Genomic DNA, 18,411 nt, shown 5'->3' with positions numbered 1-18,411 from the left:
AATCCTTTTAAGGTTAAACAATCAGACTTCAACCAATAAGAATTTCAACCCAGGCCACCTGATCTCCCTAAGGTTAGCAGAGTGTAAGATTAAGATAATCACTAACAGCCAATTCTAATAACCAATTGTTTAATTATATAGAATAGAATGGCATCTCCACCAAACTACTAAATAAGAGTCAAATAAAAATTTTCCAAGTTGGTGAATATATTCCCGGTAAGAAACACAACAGTGTTTGGGATCTGGCTTTCACTTTGTGAGCCTCTTCTGATGAGCGTTTTTTGTTTTTTTTTTTTGTTTTTTGTTTGTTTGTTTGTTTGTTTGTTTTTATGAAAAGCCTGAGATATAAGAAAAGAATGTTTTTTCAGTTCTATGAGCCATTCTAGAAAATGTCCAGCTTCAGAAGAAACTATTAGAAAGTTCTGACTTTGTTTTGCTTTATTTTTTAAATCATTCATTGGGTTTACATTTCAAATGTTATCTCCCTTCCTGGTCCACGAATCCACAATACATCTGCCTCCCTTTTGACTCTAAGAAGCTCCTCACCCACCCACTCCCTAACCCCTCTAAGCATTCCCCTTCTCTGGAGCATCAGACCTCCAATGGACCAAGCTTCTCCCCTCCAATTGATGCAAGAAAAGACAGTCCTCTCCTACATATGTAGCTGGAGCAATAGACTGGCCCATATATACTCTTTGGTTTGTGATTTACTCCCTAGGAACTCTGAAGGGCTTGGTAAGTTCATACTTGATTGCAATCCGCTCGGCCTTTTCTGTCCTTACCCTCCCTCTTCCATCAGGCTCCCCAAGTTAAATACAATGGTTGGCTATGAGTATCTGCATCTGTCATAGTCAGGTGCTATCAGAGCCTATCAGAGGACAGTCACCTACAGAAAAACTAAAGTCCCATTCAAATGTGATATAGGTTTAAGTAACCTGGCCTCTGAAAATAAGAAATCTTTGTCATGAGTTCTCCATCCTAAGAAGCTTGATACCAACTCTGGTTATTATCAGAATTGTGTAAACAGAATATGGTTTACTATAGCATTTACAGTTGGTATTGGATGAACTATAAGTATGAGAAAAAATTCATATATTTGATATGTTTATTGTCTATTTGAATTTCCTTACTTATGAGTTGATGTGAAATTTGGTAAATATGGAGACATTCTTTTTTATTGATACAGTGTCTTCCTACTTATAGTTGATAGGCCCAAAACTTTACATATAGATCTGATTTACATTGAATTTACAGAGCTCTGCCTCTGATATATTATCTCTTAAGTACTGGGATTAAAACATGCAACAACAGAAAAACAAACTTTAGCTATTACAGATAACAATTCATTGGTACAAACTAAAGACGACTTGACAGGCAAAGGTCAATTCTTACTGAAAGATTTTGATTCCTGGAGTCCATGTGGTAAAACAAACCATCCAAGTGTGTGTGTGTGTGTGTGTGTGTGTGTGTGTGTATGCGCGCGTGCGTGTGTGTGTGTGTACTCACATGCACGTGCATGCACACACGGGAACCCATTTGTCTGAGTGTGTTCTGAAAAAGCAAAAATAGAATATCTCCAACAATGGACATGAATATTTTGCACTCAAAACTATGAAGATACTCTCAAGAAAAGCATGAGTTTAGTTTACTTTTGCAATAAAAAAGCCACATTAGAAGAAATTACTAGATTTCCTTTGAAGTGAACTTGTCACCCAGAGAGCCAACCTCCCCAGCAGAAAGAAGACCCAGGTACACTCTACAGAATTATAAAAACTGTGCATTTTTTTCCCAAGAGACAAAGTCCTGATATTGAATCCAAAAGATAACTTGAATTTGAATTTGGAGTTTTGTTTTGTTTGGTTTTCAGAGATATAATCAAAGAACCACTGTAGATTTATTAAACACCCCTTCTCAATTCTTCTTTGTGTGATAGTACTCTGATAACATCACCCAAAATTAACTGCTTAAATAGTAAACATCACCAAATGCTATAAGTTAGAGTTTTTGGCTATTATTTGTTCCAGAGACTGAATTTACCAGCATATGATTATTTGTATAAAATTGTACATATTTTGCTGGTTCCAAATTTTCTTTGTTGAAAATTTGTATCCATTTGTCCATGGGCAGAACTGCAGAAAAATGAACATTGCAGGGCCCTATTAAATAAAATGTTTCTGTTTTAAGCATTTGTTTTTAAGTTATTTTTCTTATAAGTCAAAATGAAGTGCCATGGATTCATTATACTATATAAATGAGTACGGAAAAACAATCTAAAGGCAAGAGTTGTGGGCCAAAAACCACTACAGCTCACAAGATTTCATTCAAAAAACAAAGGTGAGTGAAGCTGGGGTAACATAGAGGTGAAGAAGGTGGGGTTGGGGATTTAGCTCAGTGGTAGAGCTCTTGCCTAGCAAGCAAAAGGCCCTGGGTTCGGTCCCCCCAACACAAAAAAAAAAAAAAAAGAAAAAAAGAAAAAGAAAAAGAAAGGAAAAAAAAAAAGGAACTGAAGGTTAACATGAAATTCCATCAACAAAGCATTTTTGCCAGCTATTGAAATTCAACTTATCTTCTAACCTTGAATTGGTCTTTGTTTTTTTGTTTGTTTTTTTTAATTTGAACTTTGATCTAATTTTAATGGATTTCTTCTTGTTTTAATCCTTACCTTTTTATTTTTTGAGATTATTATAAAATTATATAATTTGTTTCTTCCCTTTTCTCATCTGAACTGCAAATTTACTCTCTTAAGAATTAAGGTCTTGGGCTGGAGAGATGGCTCAGCGGTTAAGAGCACTTGACTGCTCTTCCAGAGGTCCTGAGTTCAATTCCCAGCAACCACATGGTGGCTCACAACCATCTGTAATGGGATCCGACACCCTCTTCTGGAGTGTCTGAAGACAACTACAGTGTACACATAAAATAAATCCTTAAAAAAAAGAAAAAAAAAGAATTAAGGTCTTTTTTTTTTTCTTTGTTGTAACAAAGAGCAAATTATTTATTTATTATGCAAAAACAAGCAAGATAGCTATAACAATAGCTTAGGAACATTTTTTATAAAACTGCAACTAGATAAATATCTCATAAAAATTTGGAAAATAAAAAGACAAAAACACTGACTCACAAGCAACATGGAGAAAAACAGGTACAATTACCTCAAATTCGGTGGGTACTCTGTCCTAGTTAGAGAATTCTCTAACTAGCTTTGGTCTCTGAGAATTCAATAGAATTTTCTTGTTACTAAGTACTTCCAACCAGTTATACAATGATATATCTCAAATGAGATTAGCTCTAAATGCAGTATAAATTCTATTTTCCCAAAAAGTAAGAACAGAGCAGTATGAATAACATAAAAAAGAAGAAAAGCATCGCCCCATCTACTGCGAGAATGAAGACCGTTCTCAGCAATCAGACTGTCGACATTCCAGAAAATGTCAACATCACTCTGAAGGGGCGCACAGTCATTGTGAAGGGCCCCAGGGGAACTCTGAGGAGGGACTTCAATCACATCAATGTAGAACTGAGTTTTCTTGTAAAGAAAAAGAAAAGGCTCCGTGTTGACAAGTAATGGGGTAATAGGAAGTAACTGACCACTGTCAGAAACATCTGCAGTCATGTTCAGCACATGATCAAGGGTGTGACACTGGGCTTCTTTTACAAGATGAGGTATGTGTGTGCTCACTTCCCTATCAACATCATTATTCGGGAGAATGGGTCTTTGGTTGAAATCCAAAATTTCTTGGGTGAAAAATACATCCGGAGGGTTCAGATGAGGACAGGTGTTGCTTGTTCTGTCTCTCAATCCCAGAAGGATGAGTTAATCCTTGAAAGAAATGATATTGAACTTGTTTCAAATTCAGCGGTTCTGATTCAGCAAGCCACAACAGTTAAAAACAAGGATATCAGGAAGTTTTTGGATGGCATCTATGTTTCTGAGAAGGGAACCATGCTGAAGTCTGAGGAATGAGACCTCAGTTTCCTAGCTCCAGAAACAAGATTCAGATCACAAGTACAATTTGGGCTCTATGGGAACAATAAAAGACATATATTGAAAAAAAAAGAAGAAGAAAAGTATCATAGAAAATACTCAATTAAAACTGTAATAGGGCTGGTTGTAGTGGTAAGTATCTATAACCATACCACTCAAGAGTATGAGGTACCAGAATGATGAATTTGTGCCCACCCTTGCTACATAGCAAGAGTCTACCTATCTATAAGTGAATTAAAGAATGAACAAATGAATGAAAAATAAATGTAACTTCATAAAATCTATAAAATACGTTAAACACAAACAATAAGAGATACACCTTTCAATAACATTCAATAATATATGCATTAATATAGTTGTATCAATTATCACTGCTAAGGTCAGTGAGTAAGTAAAAGACGGATATCCCGAGAAAATAGATGTCAGAGAAGATTAAAATACAACAACACCAACAACAACAACAAAAAAAACCCTATATATATTGTCTAAAAACTTTATTTAGGTATGAGAACACAGTATATTAATATATTGTTTGGCAAAAAAGAGTGCCATGTTAACAATAAAAATCAAATAGGAGCAACTGCATACTGGTGCAGATTGTGTGTTCCGGCCCCTACCCCTCCACTGCCTATCCCCAGAGACAGCTTGATTCCCAGGATTTCTCACACCATAAGACTCACAGGCCTAACTGAGAACCCTGGGCACAGAGGAGGCAGGATGTCCTGTGCTGCCTGAGATACATCTACCTTGTGGTTTGTAACTGAGCCCAGAAGCAGATCCTGTCCTCCAGCCCCTCCCCTATTCAACCCAGAGTCAGCTTGATACACAAGAGGTCTGCCAAAAGCAGGCTCACAAATCAGGTTCTCCAGACTCCCTTCAACACCCAGAAACAGCCTGACCCAAGAGGTCTTAATGGTGCTACATTCTTCATGGTGCTAAGCCTTTCAAATCCTTCTCCTGGGCCTTCAGTCCTCAGCTATCAACTAGAACTAAGGCTAAACTTTGACCACTGGTTTTCCATGGCTTCTCACAGTGCCAAGCTTCAGCTGTTCTTCATGACACCTTCATGTCTTCAAAACCAGTACCACCTGGGTGATTCTTACACAATACCAAATATGGCTGCAGCACACAACCTTGGCTATCTCTGGAAAACAGCCTTTTCGTGCTCTCAGAAAATAGTTCCCAGATTTTATATCAGTGATGCTGGTCTGTTCTTAATCACCATTAATTTCTTTCCTCCAGCTAACCAGCATCAATTGTCCCAGTAGTCCCTTCTATGTTTTACACTAAAGCCAGAGCCATGTGGCCAAAGCTGCTGAATTCTGCTGCTTGTAGTAGCTAGAATATGTTCTATTGCATTATCACTACCTTTCTCTTTTCGAAACGCCTTCACTGTCTAAACAAGGTTGTCCTGGATCTTGCTCTGTAGATTGACCTTGAACTCAAGAGATCTGCAGGCCTGTCCACTAAACAGTGGGATTAAAGGTGTGGTTGACCAAGCCTGGATTTAAGTTCTTCTCTTAAGACTGGGCTGTCCCAGGCTGGCCTTGAACTCAGAGATACACTTGGCTTTATGTCTAGGGATGAAAGATGTGTACTACTGTGCCTGGATCTAATTAGCTGGGTAGTATCTTGCCCCAAAGTCCCATTTCCCTAATCTGCTGTCTTGTAGAACACAGGATTCAGCTCTATTTCACTTCCTTGTGTCACTTTAGTACTTGAGCCGTATGCTTTGCATTGATTCTTTCTCAATTTGCTCCTTTTCATTAAAATGCTCTTCGTAAGAGTGAACTTTAGCATCCACATGGAAGAATGTATACCAGGCTGTTTTGAGACTTCCTTTTTCGAGGTAACTAATATAAATCTCTTCATCTTAGCCTCAGGCAGACTCTTCAGACACAGGCAAAAAGCAGCCACATTCATCCAAAAAATATCACAAAAATAGTCTATACCACATACTGAAATTCTCCACTGAAACATCTTGCCCAGGTCTACAAAATTCAAATCACACTCAGTAGCAAATTTTTCTATGGCCCTACTAACATAGCCCATTAAGCCCAATTTAAAGCTTTCCACTGCTTTCTAAATCCAAATTCCCATTATATACATTCTTCCATACAAAAGCAGGTCAGGCCTAAAACAGCAATATGGCAGTCACTGGTACCAATTCTGTCTTAGGGTTTTACTTCTGTGAACAGACGTCATGGCCAAGGGAAGTTTTACAAAGGACAACATTTAATTGGTGCTGGCTTACAGGTTCAGAGGTTCAGTCTACTATCATCAAGGTGGGAACATGGCAGCACCTAGGCAGGCCCAGTGCAGGCAGAACTAAGAGTTCTTCATCTTCATCTATAGGCTGTTAGTGGAATGCTCTGAATTGGTCTTTCAATAGTTTCATGTTTTCTAATTCTTAGATAGTGAAGAAGTAGTTTTCCCGTAGAGTGAAATACTGATAAACAAGCAAACAATCAAGCACAGCAAACATTAAGCTTGGTCATTGATCACTTGTTCTCGACTGCTAACCCACAACAACATTATTGTTTTTATTTTATTTTTTAATTTACATTTTAAACGCTATCCCCTTTCCCAATTTCACCCCCAAAAACCAACTATCCCATGCCCCTCCCCCTTGCTTTTATGAGGGTGTATGAGGTCCCATCTGAATTCCTTCTGGGACCCCTTGAATGAGACTCACTGAGGTGGTGATCAGAGGAACTTTATTCCAACATGCTGGGGTCGACTCCCTTTTGGAGAGAGATGACACTGAGCAGACTATAACAGGAATTTATATACCTTGCAAACAATTGGGGCAGAATTCAAACAATTATGGCAGAAATTGCACAATAGTAACTAGGCAGGATGCTATCAGTGGAGCGAAGCGACCTCCAAACTGACTCATGGTCAGTGGACCATTCTTGGACTTTCAGAGGGAGTCAGATGAGTACTTACAGGTGGCTTTGTTCAAAAGTCTGGCTTGTAGCTGTTCCAGGAACTAAACTAGCTCTAGTATTCCTGGAAGGGAGGAGTCTTTTTGTGGTTAAATGTTTGTGGAGGATTTTTCCACTGGCCTCAGATTGACCCCCAACTCTCGTTCTTCCAGGTGTTCCCTCCAGCCACCAACTACCTCCAATGTCCCCTCTCTGACACCACCCAAACTAAGGCATGAAGCCTTCACAGAAGCAAGGTCCTCTTGTCCCCTTGATATCCAAAAATCTGCTACATATGCAGATACACGTTTCCATAGTTCCATCCCTGTGTACTCTTGGGATGGTGGTTTAGTCCTTGGGAGCTCAGGGGATATCATTTGTTGATATTGTTGTTCTTCTTATTGGGTTGCAAACCCCTTCACTTACTTCAGTCCTTTCTCTAATACCTCCACTGAGGACACCTTTCTAAGTTCAATGGTTGCTATCAATCATCCACCTTTTTATTTGTCAGGCTCTCACAGAACCTCTCAGGAGATAGTTATATCAGACTCCTGTCAGCTTGCACTTCTTGGCATCCACAGTATTATCTGGCTTTGGTGTCTGTGTATGGAGTGGATGCCTAGGTAAGGCAGTCTCTGGATGAACTTTCTTTTAGTCTGCATCACATTTTGTCTCTTCATTTCTTCCCATGAGTATTTTGTTCTCTCTTCTAAGAAGGACTAAAACATTCATACTTGGTCTTCCTTCTTGAACTTCATATGGTTTTTGTATTGTATCTTGGATTTTCTGAGCTTTTGGTAGCTATTATTATTATTATTATTATTATTATTATTATTATTATTATTATTATTATTATTATTATTATTATTTTGTTGCAAATATTAGCTATTTGCTTACAGGGAGTGTATATCATGGCTGTTCTTTTGCAATTTGATTACCTCAATCAGGATATTTCCTAGTTCCATCCATTTGCCTATGAATTTCATGAAGTCACTGTTTTTAACAGCTAGGTAGTACTCCATGGTGAAAATATAGAAAATTTTCTATATCCATTTCTCTGTTGAAGGCCATGTGGGTTCTTTCCCGCTTGTGACTAGTGTAAGGCCTCATTGTTTTCCATTTTCTGACCTCTCGGTTCACCTATACTCTTATGCACACATGTGATAACAATTAAAAACAAAATAAATATTTATTTTTAATTCTATGCTTATAAAAGTTTGCTTTCATGTCTGTATGTGGACCTCATGCCTGCAATGCCTACAAAGAGGAGTAAAGTATGTCAGCTGCTCTAGACAGGGAGTTATAGGTGATAACTTTTAGCCACTTTGTAAGTGGTGGGTGTCAAATCTGGATCCTATAATGTCAACAAGTTGTCTTTTCTTTTTTTAAATTGGATATTTTTATATACATCTTAAATGTTATTCACATTCCCAGAATCCAATCCATAAGCCCCCATCACATCACCTCCACTTCTTCTATAATGGTGTTCCCCCTCATCAATCAGCCCCACTTCCCACCGTCCTGTCCTCTCACATTCCCCTACACTACCCAACAAAACCATCCTCTGAAACATATGCAGCTGGAGCCATGGGTCTGTCCATGTATAGTCTTTGGGTAGTGATTTAGTCCCTGGGAGATCTGGTTGGTTGGTTTTTGTTGTTCTTATGGAGTTGCAAGACCCTTCAGATCCCTCGATCCTTTCTCTAATTCTTCCAACAACGACCAAATTCTTAGTTCAATGGTTTGCTGCTAGCATTTGCCATTGTTTTAGAAATACTCAGTCTGTGCCTCTCAGGAGACAGCTATGTCAGGCTCTTTTAAGCATGCACTTCTTAGCTTCATCAATATTATCTAGTTTTGGTGACTGTATATATATATGGGCTGTATACCCATGTGGGGCAGGTCCTGAATGCCCATTTATTCAGTCTCTACTCCAAATATATTCCCTGCTATGCATATTTTTGTTTCCCCTTTAAGAAGGACTGAAGCATCCACATTTTGGTCACCCTTCTTCTTGAGCTTCATGTGGTCTGTGGATTATATTTGGGTAATTTGAGCTTTTGGGCTAATAGCTACTTATCAGTGAGTATATACCATGTGTGCTTTTCTGTGATTGGGTTACCTCACTCAAGATGATATTTTCTAGTTCCATCCATTTGCCTGTGAATTTCATGAAGTCATTGTTTTTGATAGCTGAGTAGTAGCCCATTGTGTAGATAGATGTACAACATTTTCTGTATCCATTCCTCTGTTGAAGGGCATATGGCTTCTTTCTAGCTTCTGCATACTATAAATAAGGCTGCTATGAACATAGTGGAGCATATGTTTTGTTTTATGTTGGAGCATCATTGGGCATATGCCCAGGAGAGGTATAGATGGTAGTGCAATGTCCAATTTTCTGAGGAATCTCCAGACTGTTTTTCAGGATGGTTGTACTAGTTTGCAATCCCACCAACAATGTAGGAGTGTTCCTCTTTCTCAGCATTCTCACCAGAATCTGTTGTCATGTGAGGTTTTGATTTTAGCCATTTTGACTAGTGTGTCTTGGAATCTCAGGGTTGATTTGATTTGCATTTGACTTTATTTGCACTGATGACTAAGGATGTTGAACATTTCTTTAGGTACTTCTTGCCATTCAATATTCCTGAGCTGAGAATTCTTTGTTTAGATCTGTATCCCCTTTTTTAATAGGGTTATATGTGTCTCTGGAGGCTAACTTCTTTATATATATTGAATATTAGTGTTCTATCAGATGTAAGTTTGGTAAAGATCTTTTTCAAATCTGTTGGTTGCTGTTTTGTCCTAATGACAGCGTCCTTTGCTTTACCAATGCTTTACAGTTTTATGAGGTCCCATGTGTAAATTCATGATCTTACAGCATAAGCCATTGGTGTTCTATTCAGGACATTTTTCCCAGTGCCCATGTGTTCGAGGCTCTTCCCCACTTTTTCTTCATTAGTTTGAGTATATCTGGTTTCATGTGGAGGTCCTTGACCCACTTGAACTTAAGCTTTATACAAGGAGACAAAATGAGTCATTTTGCATTCTTATTCATGCTGACCTCTAGTTGAACCAACACCATTTTTTTTTTTTTTTTTTGAAAATGCTATCTTTTTTCCACTGTGAGGTTTTAGCTTGTTTGTCAAAGATCAAGTGACCATACGTGTGTGGATTCATTTCTGGGTCTTCAATTCTATTCCACTGATCTAACTGCCAGTCTTTACCAATAACATACAGTTTTTAGCACTACTTCTCTGTAATACTGCTTGAGGTCAGGGATGGTTATTCCCCTAAAAGTTTTTTATGGTTGCGGATAGTCTACACCATTCTGTTTTTTTTGTTATTCCAAATGAATTTGCAAACTGCTCTTTCTAACTCTAGGAAGAATTGAGTTGGAAATTTGATGGGGATTGAAACTGTAGAATGCTTTTGGCACAATGGCCATTTTCACTATATTAATCCTGCCAATCCATGAGCATAGGAGGTTTTTTCATCTTCTGACATCTTCAATTTCTTTCTTCAGAGACTTGAAGTTCCTGTCATACAAATCTTTCACTTATTTTGTTAGAGTCACATCAAGGTGTTTTAAATTATTTGTGACTGTTGTGAAGGGTGTCATTTCCCTAATTTTTTTCTCAGCTTATTTATCCTTTCAGTAGAAGAAGGCTACTGATTTGTTTGAGTTAATTTTATACCCAGCCGCTTTGAGGAAGTTGTTTATCAGACTTAGTAGTCCTCTGATGGAACTTTTGGGTTCACTTAAATATACAATCTTATCATCTGCAAATAGTGATATTTTTGATTTCTTCCTTTCCAATTTGTATCCATTTTACCTCCATTTGTTGTCTGATTTCTCTGACTTGGCCATCAAATACTATATTGAATAAGTATGGAGAGAATGGGCAGCCTCGTATAGTTCCTGATTTTAGTGGTATTGCAACAAGTTTCTTTTACTTTACTTTTTATTGTTGACTATTAGTTTGCTGTATATTGCTTTTACTATTTTTAGATATGGGCCTTGAATTGCTGATCTTTACAGTGCTTTTACCATGATTGGGTGTTGAATTTTGTCCAATGCTTTCTCAGCAGCTAATGAAATGATCATGGGGATATTTTTTTTTTGATTTTTTTTATAATTTTAGTTTGTTTACATCGTGGATTATGTTGATGGATTTCTGTATATTGAACCATCCTTGCATCCCTGGGATGAAGCCTACTTGATCATGATGAATGGTATTTTTGAGGTGTTCTTGGATTCGGTTTGTGAGAATTTTATTGAATATTTTTGCATCGATATTCATAAGGGAAATTGTTCTGAAGTTCTCTTTCTTTGTTGGATCTTTGTGTGGTTTAAGTGTAAGTGTAATTGTGGCTTCTTAGAAGGAATTGGGTAGTCCTTCGTCTGTTTTTATTCTGTGGAATAGTTCAGACAATATTGGTATGAGGTCTTCTTTTAAGGTCTGAAAGAATTCTGCACTAAACCCATCTATCTGGTCCTGAGCCCTTATTGATTGGAACACTTTTAATAACTGCTTCTATTTTCTTTAAGTTATGGGATTGTGTATATGATTTTTTTTTGATCCGGATTTAATTTTGGAACCTGGTATTTGTCTGAAGTTTTTCCATTCTCCAGATTTTCCAGTTTTGCTGAATATAGGCTTTTCTAGTGGGATCTGATGATTTTTTTAATTTCTTCAGATTCTTTGTTATGTCTCAGTTTTCATTTATGATACTGGCAATTTGGATACACTCTCCGTGCCCTCTGGTTAGTCAGGCTAAGGCTTTATCTTTATTGTTGATTTCCTCAAAGAACTAGCTCTTCAGTTGGTGATCTGTCTTATAGTTCTTTTGATTCAACTTGGTTGATTTCAGTCCTGAATTTGATTGTTTCCTGGCTTGTCTTCTTCTTGGGTTATATCCTTCCTTTGTCCTAGTGCTTTTGGTGTACTGTTAAGCTGGTAATGTATGCTCTCTCCTGTTTATTTTTGTAGGTACTCAGTGCTAAGTTTTCCTTTTAGCATTGCTTTCATTTTGTACCATAAGTTTGGGTATGTTGTGTCTTTATTTTCATTAAATTCTAAAATGTCTTTAATTTCTTTATTTCTTCTTTGACCAAGTTATTAAGTAGAGCATTGTCCAACCTCCATGTATGCATGGACTTTCTGTATTTATTGTTGTTATTGAAGACCAGCCTTAGTTCTTGGTGATCTGATAGGATGCATGGAATTTTTTTCAATATTTTTGTATCTGTTAAGGCCTGTTTTATGACTGTTTCTATAATCAATTTTGAAGATAGCACACTGAGGTGCTGAGAAGAAGGTATATTCTTTCATTTTAAGATGAAATGTTCTATAAATATCTGTTGAATCCAATTGCTTCATAACTTCTGTTAGTTTATCTATGTCTGTTTCATTTCTCTTTCCGTGATGTGTCCATTGATGAGTGGGGTTTTGGAATCTCCTACTATTTTTGTGTGACATATAATGTGTGCATTAAGCTGATTAAGGTTTCTTTTATGAATGTAGGTGCCCTTGCATTTGAAGCATAGATATTTAGAATTGAGAGATCATCTTAGTGGATTTTTCCTTTGAAGAATAAGGAGTGTCCTTCCTTATGTTTTTTGATAACTTTTGGTTGAAAGTCGATTTTATTTGGTATTAGAATGGTTACTCTAGTTTTTTTGTTGGGACCATTTGCTTGGAAAGTTGTTTTCCAGCCTTTTACTCTGAGGTAGTATCTGTCTTTGAGACTGAGGTGTGTTTCCTGTATGCAAGAAAATGCTGGGTCCTCTTTATGTGTGCAGTCTCTTTATTCTTTGTCTTTTTATCAGGGAAGTGACTCCATTGTTGCTAGGGTATATTAAGGACTAGTGACTAGCAACTACTCAGTCTCCTCCACATGTAGAGGACGTGACCTGTGCTCATGTAGAATCAAGACATAACTCCATTTTAATGAAATAACTAGAGGGCTGGAGGGCTTAGTCAATAACCTTTTCTTCTCTGACATTCCTTTATGCAAAACGTATTTAACCACAGGCCCACCCTGAAAAGTGGTACATGGTTTTACACATCCACTTTCTGCCATGACAATAAATGCCTAAATACATGGACTGTATCTTTTTTGGGGGGATGCACCTTGGGGTGCCATGGAGGTGGCCTTTAGAGCTACAGTCTAGTTTTCTGTGGAATGCTTCTCTGTGCTTCCAGCCATGACTGACACCAAGCTCAAGCTTGCTACTTCTGTCAAGCCAAGAACTCCTCCACAACCCCCACAGGACCAGCTGGAGTTCTTCCTTTTTCTCCCTTGCTGTAGCCTAGATCCAGCCCGCGGTTCCCTACTCAGTTCTTGGCTCTTCCCGTGGCATTCAGTGACACTTGTATGTCCAAGAGCCTGAGAAGCAGACAGCCCCAGCCTCCTTGCAGACTCGGGTACCCCTGAGCCACCTGTCCTGCATCTCAGACTGTGTTTTCCCACCCCCCAGAGCGGTTCCCCCAGGCTTCCCTAAAGCCCAACATCTGCCTAGTGATGGAGTGGAATAAGTGTTGTCAACTCCCATTTCCTGTCTCCCAGAGCAGCCGAGCCCTGTGGCAGAGCAGACGCCTGACCCACAACCCAATACTCCTTGAATGCCTAGACATCCTAAAATAATAGTGTTATTATTGCCTCTTTGCTTTGTAGTTCTAATATCTAGGTTTATTATATAATTAAATAAATTCCTAGAAATTTAGAGATGTAACTCTTATTAACCTCTTCACCTTTGATATTAAGAGTTTGCTTTTGTACTGACAATTACCAATTCCTCTGCTTGTACTGCAATTGTCAGCTTATTAACACATCTATAAAAATGTTCACTGATCAAAAAAATACATCTCTGAAATGTTAGCACTACTCCTGAAGCACTGAAATAAACAAATCTGAGAAATGGGGTGACTGAAGCTTCCGTATTTTCAAATGCCATTTGACTGTTTGCCTTAGAGTCCTCAAGACCAGAAGCTTATAATTTCTACATCACACATAAGGAAACATGGAGCAGAGGAGGCATGAGTCTGGAGAGGGACTTAATTATTTTTCCTCCTGTTCACTTGCAAATATATATTCTATATACACTTGAGTTATATCTTCTTAAAGTGAATCAAATATTAAAGGCAATTAGAAATGCTTCAAATGTCAGGGTATGGGTGGGGTGAAGCAGAGGGAATCCCACATGCCAAGAGAAGAAGGAGATGGAGAAATGGGGGAACAATTGTGTGATGGGGTGACCTGGGAGAGGTTTGAGCATGATTCAAAGTGATTAAGTAAAAAATTCAATTCAGTTAATTTTTTAGTATAAGAAAGTTATTTTTCAGCCTTTCACTGTTTAAACTTTATTCCTCTATTTGTGAAGCTTTAGCAATATGTAAAGATTTATGAAGATAGATTTAATTTGTACCTCAACTACTAAATTTAATATTTGTTGAAATTAAAGGAAAAAATGCTTGATGTTAAAGGTCCATTAATAAATACTGCCACTGAGACCTATATGGAAGGTTCTATGAGCATTTATAGGGAAGGCTGATATCCCCAAATCCTATGATACTCCATCTTTACACCAAATCCTTAAGTTTTATGGAAAAAGAAAGCCTGTCAGAGATTAGAACTAAAGAAACAATTTCAGGTCTTCTATATTACTGCTTCTTACTGCTTCACAAATATATATATATATATATATATATATATATATATATATGAAAAATAGATCAAAGAAGTATTTTTGTCATCGCTTTGCTTTTTGATCCTTTCTAGTCAGAGACTAATATTAAACCCCACTTCATTTTGTTGTGCTGACAAGAATTACAAAATAAAAAGTTACACGATATATAGGAATGGGGGAGAGTTCAGTTTTGAGAAACAATTCATTTACAAATGTACTGAACAGAGTTCAAAGGAAGCAGCTGATACTCCCATTAGTCAGATGATTTCTTATACATTACAGTAATGAAATTCAGCTGAGTCTTGGGGGACTGTGGCTAGCAAAGGAAGAATATTCCCGTCTCTGCTGGAAATCTTTACTGCCAACCCTCCAGATCCAAAGATGACTTCATAAAGCATTTCACACAATCTCTTTTACTGGAAAACTTAAATGTTCCTATTTAGTCTTCCAGAAAATCTGTGGTGACTAAATTCCAGTTCTGTAGTAGCAGGGGAGGAAATGCATGGAAAAGTAGGGTGTGCAGTGAATCAACTTATTTTTTTTTCTTAAAAATAATATTTAACAGTCCTGCTGGCAATTGCATGCATAGCAGTCTCCTGGCTTCTGTGACATCTTCCACAGGTTTTTTTTAAGACGAAATGATCCCATCTTCTTAAGTTGTAGTTAAGGAATGACTCAGGCATTCAGGGAATTGAATACAAAACATTTACTCATTTACAATAGCTAGAGCCAGCCTTGGGTGAAATTTGAAAATGAATTTTGTATAAGGGGAGAATGATAACTGGCAAATGCTTGTGAAGTGTTAAGATAATATTTAGGAGTTGCTAGAAATTAACAAAGTGAGAAAAGTTATAAACCATAATAAGTATCTGCTCATTGAGACAACAGATTAGTTGATTTGAGGTACAAATACATAACATTTGTATTCAAATTGTATCAATGAGTTATATATACTAATGTCATAATATCCCTTTGGAATTTAAATTTTATTGTGTAGAAGTTTAATTTTGAATAGCTATATAGTGGTAGAGTACAGACTCTGATGAGTGTTCAAAATCACATGTAGGGGAATGTTTATTCAGAAAAAATATTTGTCTGGATTATGTTTCTGTATTTTGGATTCTTATTTTATTCATAGGTCTAAAATTATATTAAATATAATTTTAATGAAACAGTTTGTTAAATAAAAAGTACACTCAACTCTATTAAAGATGTCATTACTCCTTTTTCCCTTTGTGGTATATATGTTCCATTCATGGTTAAGAATTCTAGTGTCTTGGTTAGGTGAACCTTGGTCAGTTGTGGGTTACTGTGCACCTCTTCCCTTTTTATGTATAAAAGTTTATTACTCGATACATGAGATATGCATTGATTTGTGGGAATAAATCATTAAATGTCATTTAATACTATGGCCTTTTAGAAGTGAAACAATACTTATTTCTCTGCAGTGCCTGTTTCTGTTTACCTATAGATTTCTATCCTAATATTGTTATCAGTCTTGTGAAACAATATTTAAATCTAACTACATAGTAGTTGGTTAGCCCCATGATGTGTTTGCCACTATTGCACCAGTGGGAAATATTGCTTGAAGAGTTGATAGCTCTGTATGGCTGTCGATTATTTTCTACTTCAATATCTTAAAAAAAATCTCTTAGCACGCTGAAACCTAAGCAGTTAAGGGCGAAGCTAATTTCCTTTTGTTTTATTTGGCCATTTCTGGTTGCCTTGAATAGCACACCTTTATACTTTATTATTATACCTTTATAACAAAGCATCTAGATATAGTAACCTTTGAAAAATTAATCAACTTTTATTAAGTATTTATCATTTGCTAAACAGATATTAAATATTAGGCATAACTAAAGTGAGCAAATTTTTCAGGGTGTGTATGCAATTTGCACCTTTTTCCTTGGAAGAGAATTATCAATTTTTGAGCTTTCAAAACAATAGTAGGAATTTAATTCTTATAATTAAGAGCCTAACTTATATATAATTTATACTTAACACTTTCAAATTCCATACATACATTTCTAAATGTATATAACTTTACTTATATATGAAGGGGACTCCAAAGTCACAGCAAATTACTTCCATAAATGTAGTGAATAATTTATAATTTACCTATAAAGAAATTTGGAAAATTTGATTTTCTTTCATTATCTTTGAAGGCTTCTTTATTCAGTTATTTAAACCCAATTCATTTTCACTTTTCATAATTTTTGTTCCATTTTTTTAAAAATTTGGTTATAATGAAAACCTTCACATAATTTGCAGTCCAGTCCTATAGTCTGATAGGTTTGTGTAAACTCTATGCTTTTCTTTAGGTTTTTTATAATAACTGGTTTGCTTGGCATAACAGTACTAAGGTAAGTACTTAAACCATCAGGAAGTAGGACTACTATCAGAAGACTTAAATCAATAATAAATTCTGTTAGAGGAGAGTGCTCTTATATTCCTTCAGTTCTATGCAAGGTTTAGGTTTTCAAAAAAAAATCCTAAATCTATTTAGAAAATGAAGCCTTTTTATTTTAGTTGTATATATACTTATGTGATATAGTGTTATAATTGGTTTTATGTTCTAAATAATTATATTTAACATTTCTATTTCTTTATTTAACCTTAGATTAATAGATATGAATCTAATATTTTTGGGTTGGAGTTCAGTGTGTGTGTGTGTGTGTGTGTGTGTGTGTGTGTGTGTGTGTGTGTTTAGGTATTATAATTACTGAAGTCTCACAAAATAAATTTAGCAATGATTCTTTTCTATTTTGTGGAGTAGTGTGAAAATTTAAAATGTTATAATTTAACATTTTGATCAAGTATTTAAAATAAGAATGTCTAGATACGAAAATGCACTATCTTTAGCCTATGAGTTGCCTCTTAACACTATGTTTTTTTATCCATTCATTTTGCGGAAAATTATTGGTTATTGGTATTTTTATGATCATAATATGAAACTGCATATGCATAATTGGCAAGTTCTACCAGCTTTGTCACTGATCACCACTGAATTTCATGTCTACAATGTCTTTTGTGCACAGGAAAGCATGATAGCCAGGTATGCAGTTATTTCTTTTACATTATTATTTTATTTTATGCATTTACATATGAAATTTACATCACGTAGTAAATATGTTTCTAGTTTCCTGAGGAATGTCTGTATTTTTCTCTATAGTCACTTTACTAATTTATGTTTCCTCAACAGTATATAATGTGTAATGTTTCTTTTTTCTTCATAATTGTCACATATTATCATACAGTAGATAATCACTCTAACTCTAATTGGTTTTTAATAAAAATGACAAGCTAGGTCCCATCCTGGTTTCACTGCTTCAAGTCTAGAAATCCATTTGCTTCCTCCAACACAGATTCTTTCCATAGGTGTCCACAGTTAGCATGAAACTCTGAGAGGGAATCCATTACCAAGGCTGTGGATTTTTAAGTTTGTGAATTAAATCATCTATAGCATATTCTTGTTGTTGTGGTGGTAGTGGTTGTGGTGGTGGTGATGGTGGTAGTCATAATAGTAGGTATGTAGTATATGTTTATTATTGATAAAATAAATTAAGTAAAATAATTTATTCTTAGCTTTCATCTACTAACTCCAGTCGTATTTTCCATATCATACCACTTTTTCCTATTGAAACTTATTTCTGCAGACTTGACAAGGCACGTAGGCTTTCTATTCATTATTTGATCATGGTGTCTCTGGGCCTCTCTCACCTTGACTCCAGGTTTCTGACAGAACATTTTTTAAGACTTAAGTCTTGAATATTTTGCATTGATATCTGTTTCTATTTTCTGCTGAGTTC

General features: G+C 36.3%; 1 protein-coding gene across 1 annotated transcript; it reads left to right on the top strand.

Moving 5' to 3' along the window:
- The first annotated feature begins 3,378 nt into the window (after positions 1-3,378).
- Positions 3,379-3,961, top strand: LOC116911360 (60S ribosomal protein L9-like). Its single transcript, XM_032915284.1, is given in 1 exon segment — positions 3,379-3,961. A coding segment is annotated over 1 exon segment (579 nt). The 5' UTR covers positions 3,379-3,382.
- The last annotated feature ends 14,450 nt before the right edge of the window (positions 3,962-18,411 follow it).

This window comes from Rattus rattus, chromosome 10, assembly GCF_011064425.1.
Source record: "Rattus rattus isolate New Zealand chromosome 10, Rrattus_CSIRO_v1, whole genome shotgun sequence".
NCBI classification, from domain to species: domain Eukaryota; kingdom Metazoa; phylum Chordata; class Mammalia; order Rodentia; family Muridae; genus Rattus; species Rattus rattus.
Note: the sequence above shows the minus strand (reverse complement) of the source record. Positions and strands in the feature narration are given on the sequence as shown.